Source organism: Etheostoma spectabile, chromosome 11 (assembly GCF_008692095.1).
Source record: "Etheostoma spectabile isolate EspeVRDwgs_2016 chromosome 11, UIUC_Espe_1.0, whole genome shotgun sequence".
Classification (NCBI taxonomy): Eukaryota; Metazoa; Chordata; class Actinopteri; order Perciformes; family Percidae; genus Etheostoma; species Etheostoma spectabile.
In genome coordinates, this window is record NC_045743.1 from 5,402,470 (window position 1) to 5,411,580 (window position 9,111).

Consider the following 9,111-nt stretch of genomic DNA (forward strand, 5'->3'; position numbering starts at 1 on the left):
GTTATCAATGATTCATTAACTGCTATAGACGCTTCATGGGTATGGCTAATTGTTGATAAATACAGTAATAAATTAAATACAAACTGTAGCCCAAGAAATAATAATTTTTTATGTTCTTGCGTCATGCTTACAACTATTGTAGTGTGTTATAAACCATTTATTGTTTATAACTGCAAAATGTGGGTTTAATGTGGTAATAATCACAGTGAACACCAATTCTGTATTTATTTTTGTCAAAGTTTAAGTATTATCACAGGGTGATGCAGTCCGGTATTTGGAAATCAATGCACTTTAGCCGCACAGCCATGCAACGACAATGTAACACTGACAAAAATGAATGCAACCAATCAGTTAATGAGGCAGCTCTAAGGTCAATGCATGTCACTTTGTTTTTTGTAATTTGAATGATTGCAGATTTGCACCACTAACTTACTATTTCAACTGAAGCAGGTACTGCATTATTCCCTAATAATGTGTCCCTGTCTTGTATATGGAATCGGTGTCAAAATGTTGTTAGTACCCTTATTATTTTATTGGAAATTACGCCCTTAACATGGTAAATATTAGAAAATAAAAAAGTCAGAAACAAATTTAATAAAATTACCATAGAACAACACACAGAAAACCTTTTGTAATAGTTGGTCTGAAGTTGCCATGTGTAGTCTACTGTGAGCACTGTACTTGATGGGAGGCAACAAGGTTCAAATACGCAACGCAAACGCGTGTTAATAAAGTCTCAACATATGTTTGCCCCAGGGCCTCTTTGCAGGTTGATCTGCCTGTGGTCAGCTCGAGAAAGTCTGGTAATTAATGTCATACCGTATAGAATTGATAACAAAGCAAGTGGGAAAAATACATTAATTATATATAAAACTGTATAAAACTGTGAATGATTAAACATGTAAATTCACTGCTGTGGTCCTTGGATTGACGTGTAAATGGTTGCCTTTGGATTGGTTATAGAGGTGGCACTTCTATTTATTAACAGGCAATAACAACTTGATCATGTTGAAGATTTTTATACTTTATTCATTTCACTTGAAGGAGCATTCACCTAATTGTTTTAACTTATATTTTTGAATCAAAGAAGGATTTAAAAACAGTGGTGGAAAGTAACTAAGTACATGTATTCAAGTATTGTACTTAAATACATTTTTGCTCTCCTTGTACTTCATTTGGGTATTTCCATTTAACCCTTTTACTCTGTTACAATTCCGAGATTTTACTCCACCACATTTATCAGACAGTTACTTTTCAAATTGGGATTTACATTTAAAAAAAGGTTTCAGTTAAAAAATCAGCTTGGGCCCTTTGTCACTTTTCGGATGTTTATGATGAGATTGTTTCATTTAAATAAGTGTTTGAGGCCCAAAGATGTCACATTTTTAATATTTCTCTAAGTTTTTTGTTTTTTTGTTTTTTTTAAAGGACATAATGTAGCAGAGCATTCAACTGAATAATAATTAAAACAATTAATAACGAGTTAATTAAACTACGCGACCATCTACAACAGTAAAATGCTGCGTACACATCAAATAATTACTACTTTATTTTTTATACTTTAAGCATATTTTGCTGATAATACTAATGCATTTTTTCTGAAGTGTGATTTTGAACATGGGCTTTACACTTGTAATGGATTCTTTCATATTGGTTGCTTTACTTCAGTAAAAGATCTGAGAATGTCTTCCATCACTCTTTATGTAAAAGGAGCAATATTATTGCTGTTGTGGAGAAATTCATTACTCTGTCTGTATTCATTTTTTGTTTGGGAGCTTATTGGGATTATAGTTTCAGTCCATTTGGTAGTATTTCCCTTGTATCCTTGTTGACGTATAAGATCTTTGTTCTCTCACACTCAACAAATGGTTAAACTGAAGTATTCAGTTTTTCAGAGACTCGAGTGAATACTTAAACACAGCTGACTTTTTGGCCCCCGTGCATCATTGTCCAGAGTCTACAACCTCATGCCACCAAAGCCACTGAATGAGCACACTGTCTTGTTACCAAAGCCAAATCTCTCCTAATACACTCAGTCATCATAATTTTACTCCACAGCGCTTTGGCGATAGGTGAGACTATCATATTTTAAAACTAAACCAGAGGTTTCCACTCACACCTTCTGCCTTTCATCTCAGATCACACCACAGGAAGTTTAAGTGTTATTATTAGTTCAGTTACATTTGTGTTCTTTTTTTTGTTTGTGTTGTGATATAATTATAGTTGAGGGATTGTCCTTTTGCACTGAACACATGCAACGTCACTATCATGGCAATACTGCATTCTGCAGGTCAAACTGAGTACAACACCCGATGTGGATACTCCATATAGTACCCCGTGTAACTTTCTGGGATGGTCAAAATCCGTTGAAATGTCGAGCAACCTAGTTACTGACTGACATTAGTTTGGCATTTTAATGACTTTCTCTACTGTAATTAAATAATTTAGTAAATCTGTCTTTGTTCAATGTATCAGGGACTAAATAACTGTATCTGTCTTTGTTTGTTCATTTTATTATTTAAGCCCTTTTTGTTGTAGCCCACCCCCCTATCACATATACATTTCTAATAGGCAGGTGTAACCAAGGCTATACCAGATCAATGATTGGCCCTCTGGGTGACATGTGACCTGTAGCCGTTGACTTATTACCTGGAAAAGTCAACATCTCCATACCTGGGAGTTCACCGTGAAGGTTAGGCGGGCTCTTGCTCTTGGACTGAGAGCATCAGTTTTAGATTTTGTACTCGGTGTACGTTTTTGTTCTCTTTCAGCAATGACATCAAAGAGGCAGTTTGGATGGCGAGAGCTATTTTTGATATTCACAGGTAGGCTTTATGCATGTTTTCTTTCTCTTACTGACACACCTTGATGGTAGTGTCACTGTGTTAATCATTAATCCAACTTCTTGCTACTCAACCGGAAGCAGGATTGTGTTGATCTCAAAAGAGACCTTAAATAAGTCTTGAAAGAAACACACTGTATTTTAGTAATAAAAGCAAAGCATTTGAAGTTTGTCAAATTAAAACCCATTTTTCTTTGTCCCCCGATACCAAATTACAGTACGGTATAGTTTACACAGCCTACATGTATTTAGATGAATAACTTTGATTGAGAAAGAGACATCTGTCATTATGTATTTCTTTTTGTTTCAGTACTTCCGTGCTGTCGGAGTTTACAGGTTTCTATTCCAGAGAGAGAATATGAGGTTGCAAGAGGAGGTGATATTACTTTGACCTGTTCCTTCATCCCGGCCAGACCAATCATCAATGCAATCGTCCTCACATGGGAGGCTTTCCCTGAGAATGTTGGTGATCCAATGGTGAGAGGTTAAACTATAGCTCCATGCACAACACGAGAATATATCTTAATACCTAATATTGTGGTAAGCTACTAAAAGGGAACTCCACTGATTTTACATATAAAGATTTGTTTACGTGTCACAGGGAGTGCCACTCAGCCTGTGAATGCAGTTATATGATGTCCTTTATGCCGTAATCTCGCGTAGGCGTTGAGACTACAAAATTCTAACAGAAAATAAAACTGGGGTCATGGAGAGTGAAATATCTGTTTACACGTCAGGGAGTGTTTCTATTTGAGCTGCGGAAGTGTAGGATCTTGCATGTTTGGAACTCTGGTGCAAGTTTATAGCAGTAGCGTACTAAATGGCTAGAGTATGGTTTTAATAAAAAACTTACCACCAGTAACATATAATGTCTATATTGTATACCTTACAATCTATTAAAAATACTACTTTGCATGGACTATATTCAAATCAAGACTGTGGCACTGTCCTGTGCTGTAGTGAGTAACAGCTTCAATAAGGAAATGGCCTGTGCTTTGCTGAATGGGACACTGGGCAAGTACCAAACTGAGGGCATACAGGTTCCTCCCTACCGTTTATAGCCTAGTGCTTATGACCTTTGTCCTTTGATAAAGACTGCGTCTTGCACACATCAGATGATGACAAGATGGAGAATCTATGTTGCTTTGTTTTAATTCAGCAGAACTTAACACTAAACGTTACATTATTTTGTTATTTTGATAAATTTGATAACTAGTTATGATAAATTGTGCAGAAGATAATTTATCAAAGAAACGTTGTTGTGGCAACAATGAAGCTGATGACTGAAAATGAAACTTAAGAATTAATGTAATAATCAACACACATTTAGATCTAAAGAATATTTTCTTGTTTCATCATTTTATCTATAAAATTTCAGAAAACATGGTCGTCATGGTTTTCTTAACAATAACATTTGTATTTCAAGGCTTTTTATTTCATGATGTAACTTTTCACGGCGGTGTCAACGTGTGGGCGGTGTCATCACGTTGACATTGCCCTCTCAGCTTTCAGCCAATCACGTACTACCTGCCTCTCTTAAGCTAGCAAGCTCAACAACTGCTTCCAGAGCTAGCATCGGTTAGCTTGAGCAATCACAATGTTAAAGTAATTTCCAACCAACTATCTAGCTGTTGGTGTTAATACATAGGCTACTGTACGTAAAGAGACACGGAAACTAACACATTTTATTTATTTAGCTGAATAAAGGTGCACACGCTACCTACTTAGCTGGCTAATTAGCTGGGCGAGGTTGTGAGCTTGGTTTATTACTCAACATGAAAAGCCATTATGAAATAAAACTTGACACAAAATATAAGTGTTATTGGCAAAATGCCATAATTAAATAAAATGGAAAAGGGCATTTATTCATCTCATTTATTTCATAATGTGTTATATTATTTATTTAATATTGAACATTTTGAGGTTCAATGCTGTACAGCACCCTCTCTCCTTAAACATGCAGCCTAATGTCCTGGTGAAATATGGCATCACATTGATTATATTATCATTGTGATACTGTAGAATATTAAGGCAGCCTGATTATGATATTGTATTGTACTGATATCCTGGTAAAATATGTTCATTTATTATTATGTTTTTTAGGACTTGGTGGCCACCTACTTCATAAACAATCCGATTGACATTGCACCTAATTATGAAGGTAGAGCCTTTATGGAGATTGATGGACAAGTGAGTAGACTGCGCTTATCAAAGGTGACCATGAAGGACAGCCGCCGTTACCAATGCAGTGTCATGATCCCCAATGATGACGAGGGAACAACAGCTGCAACCACTTCCCTTTTGGTCCTGGGTGAGAATTACTTACTTGTTGAAGCCTATTTATCTGCCTATTGTGAAGAAGTTTAAGTATATCGCCTATCAATTCTGCATGCAAATTTCTGCCAAGTGATTGGAACTTTTTATGTATATTTTTTGTTTTCTTCCAGTGCCTCCCTCTGCACCAATCTGCAGGATTCAGGGGGAAGCAGCGTACGGACACAACGTCACTCTCACCTGCATGTCTAATGAGGGATCCCCAGTACCTGTCTATGAATGGAGGAGCTACAGTGTCGAAAACATTCAAAGACAATTTCCACCTAAGACAATAGAAAGTATGTATTTTAATCCATGTGTTGAAGCACCAACTTTGGCAGGCTGCTGAAGAGTTTGTTTCCCATCGTCGGTGTCAACATAAAGAATGACCCATCGTTGCAACTTGGTTTAGCTTGGATTTTCTTTTGTCATTTTTTTGCAGAGGATGGAGCTCTATCTCTCTTCAATATTTCAAGAGATATGTCTGGTTTCTACATTTGCACATCAACAAATCGAATTGGTTCTGCCAGCTGCAACTTTACTTTAGCTGTGACGCCCGGTGAGTGTTTCAACAAGATTTACCTGCTGAGTGTTTTTACCTGATAATCTTGGCCCTGGACGTGTGAAAACCCCCTGTCTGTCCTCCTTTCTCCCCAGGCGGCATGAACATTGGGTCCACTGCAGGAATAATTGTCGGAGTCTTTGCAGGTCTCGTGTTGCTGGGGATTGTCATCCTCTGTTGCTGCAAGAAAAAGGGCAAAAAGGAAAAGTATGCTGAAGGGTATGTGTGATATATCCTGTGTTTCTGCAACTGCAAACTACCAACAGCAATTATGTTAGTGTGTTGACTGAAGTAGTATTAAGGGATGTTTACAGGTGCTGTAATTAGATCTTCAAACAACCTAATTATTAACCTAATTTTCTCTTTCTTTTGTGTATTTTGCCTGTTAGTTCCCCCGGAGAAGTGGAGTTTTATGATAGAGATGCTCCTGAAGTTGGAAAGCAGTACTGGGACGACAAGTCAGCCGATGTCACCCAGCAGGAAGACAGAGACGTCGTTCCTCAAAACTATTTCAGCGTAGGAACAACTGCACAAAAGCTGGAGGATGATCAACACAGTTACCATGGTGGTAAACAAAAGCATGACGGTAAGGGCAGTGATGTTGACTCTCAACGTTACCAGGACGACCAGCAAGATCTCCGTCGTGGAAGTCGTGATCGCCTCGACGACGAACGTAGCCATTACAGTGGAAGTCAGGATAGGCTCGATGATCAGCGTAATCGCACCAGTGGTAGTCGTGATCGCCTTGACGATCAACGCAATCGCTATGGAGGCAGCCGCGATCGCCTTGACGATCAACGTGACCGTTACGGTGGCAGCCGTGATCGCCTTGACGATCAACGCGATCGTTACGGAGGCAGTCGCGATCGACTTGACGATCAACGCAATCGCTATGGAGGCAGCCGCGATCGCCTTGACGATCAACGGGATCGTTACGGTGGCAGCCGCGATCGCCTTGACGATCAGAGCGGCCGTTACGGTGGCAGTCGCGATCGCCTCGACGATCAACGCGATCGTTACAGAGGCAGCCGCGATCGCCTTGACGACCGCCGTGATCATTCTGGTGGAAGTCGGGATCGCCTCGACTACATTGACGATCAAAATAAAGACAGGTATCAATAGCCTTGTGTACTGAATGTTTTTATTGATGTTTTACTGGTTTAAGGATTGGATTCCCAGGTAGCAGATAGTCATTGAAACAACGTCACATCAGCATCCCGCTGTCAACGATAAAGTCCTTGAATCAACTTCAAACTCTGATGTTGATTCTTTATCATATTGCACCCTTTATTATCATTGAAACAACGCAGAGATCAACAGAGATCAACAGGATGTCAATGGTATTTCAATCACAATGGCTATTGAAACAATGTTGAAATCCCAGCATATCTCAACGAAACTTCAATGGTAACCCATTTTAGTATTGGCCTACCACAGGTTTAATCTAAAAAGGTATACATTAATTATTAATTAAAACATTATTAGGCTATTATAATCCTGCTTTATCAATGGGCTATGGCCAGGATGGGCTTGGAGGAAAATATAGAAACTATGCCAATAAACCTTTTAGGCTTTTAGAAACTAAACTTTCCAGCCCAAATGACACCCCACACATTTTAATTTTTTTTAAATTTTTTTTTAATTGTAATTTTTCACTTTTTTTTCTTCCTTTTAACGCGCTATAACTGCTGCAGGGTCGGTCGTTCAGCTCCTCCCGCCCGGTCTGGGGCGTAACGCAGCCACTTCTGCACAGCTTGAGAAACTTCATAGGAATTTGCCATATTCTACTTATTTGAGTCAGTGCATCTAAAATAGAAAACAATCAAAAGTAGGCTAACATTTTAGTTTAACATTAGAAGACTTCTACCTAAAGGAAAGGATATAAACTTGATGACCTAGGCCATGTAGAAGTTATATTTCAATGACTGCAGCACTACGTGTGTTACTAAACTAACCATCATGTTACTGAGTAGGCTAACAGTATTTGATTTGGAACAATTCATTCATATCAAAAATTACATAAGCAACCTTACCTGATTGTATATGAATCAGGTCTAGAAATAATCTGTAGTGTCCGCAATACGTTGGTCTACCACCTCCCGGTCAACCAAAATTCTACGGATTTACCGGTCAACTATATGTCGATGGCTTTTCAACAACAGGTCGTTTACCGGTCAACTTTAAATCAACGACTAATCAACACATTAGCAATATCGCCAGGTAAACCAAATATCAATGCTTAATCAATCATAAAGATAACTATAGAGAAATGTTGTGCCAATGTTGCTGTCATCAACATCAATAATGTCAGGTTTCATCGATATGGTAATGGTGATTCAACATTTATTTCGCAGTGAAATTTCAATATCAACCATAAAGATGATTCAGATGGAAAATCAATATTTATTCAACGTTGGCTATCTGGGTTAGTGCCTGGTCACAACCAAGCAAAACAAATTGTGCATATTTGCAAAAATTGTAAATGCCCATGTAAAAGCCAGTGGCCTGGCGAACAGTTGATTTAAAGCCTTGATTTTTGTCTGAAATGTTGTGTTAATTAATGCTGGTCTGACTGGAACTTTAAAAAAAGTTCAGAAATGTACAACTTCCCTGTGAATGTGCTTCAACCAAACCAAATCAACCTTGTAAATCCTGCAACACCTGACACAGTGTGCTAACATTTCATTTAGCCTGCACTGAACAACACAACATTGTACGTATGACTGTAAAATGTGTTGCTGATGTAATGTTTTGATGTCCTGAGGAGTGTAATACATGAAGTGGTGAGGAACACCATGAAACAAAGCAGAGGGGCAATAGGAACCTCAATCTGTTTCAGAGGCATGTACTGTACTTTGGTCAAAGGTCTATGAATGGATTCCCAGGGTCTTTAATTAACATGGATGCCAATAGGTTTCTCATATCATTGCTAGCATTACTATTGTTTGTTAGTTATTTTCATAAAAACCCATGCTAAATCACAATTAATGTTAATTGGTCATTAAACAACCCCCAATCATTAATACAATTATTGTTCACATATTGGGGCCACCTACCTACTGCAGTAATTTGGGAAATTTTGTTAAAGTACATTATACACATGTACATTATCTATTATTTTTATTTTTTTAGCATAGGCTACTTTGTGAATAAAAGTAATAAAAAGACTTACCTGAGCTAGATTTAAATCCATTTTAAAACCTATGTTTAACGTGTGTGTAATACCTATGTGTATGGCATTTTTGCTTTTTTTTAGTGAATATTGAATTTAATTAGACTCAAAAGTGATCTTTGTGTGCACTTTTTCTTGACGTTTTTGTTTGAAATGATTCCTCTTGAATGTAAGAACCGTGTTTTTTTTTACGCGAAGCACATTCAAATAGAGTTCAATAAA

General features: G+C 37.8%; 1 protein-coding gene across 1 annotated transcript; it reads left to right on the forward strand.

Annotated features, from left to right (window-relative positions):
* Positions 1-2,598: 2,598 nt before the first annotated feature.
* Positions 2,599-9,108, forward strand: gpa33b (glycoprotein A33 (transmembrane), paralog b). The gene is made up of 7 exons (XM_032529212.1): positions 2,599-2,825; positions 3,153-3,319; positions 4,946-5,153; positions 5,290-5,454; positions 5,598-5,714; positions 5,813-5,936; positions 6,107-9,108. The coding sequence occupies exons 1-7, from the start codon at positions 2,774-2,776 to the stop codon at positions 6,837-6,839; spliced, it is 1,566 nt and encodes a 521-aa protein (XP_032385103.1). The 5' UTR covers positions 2,599-2,773; the 3' UTR covers positions 6,840-9,108.
* Positions 9,109-9,111: the final 3 nt, after the last annotated feature.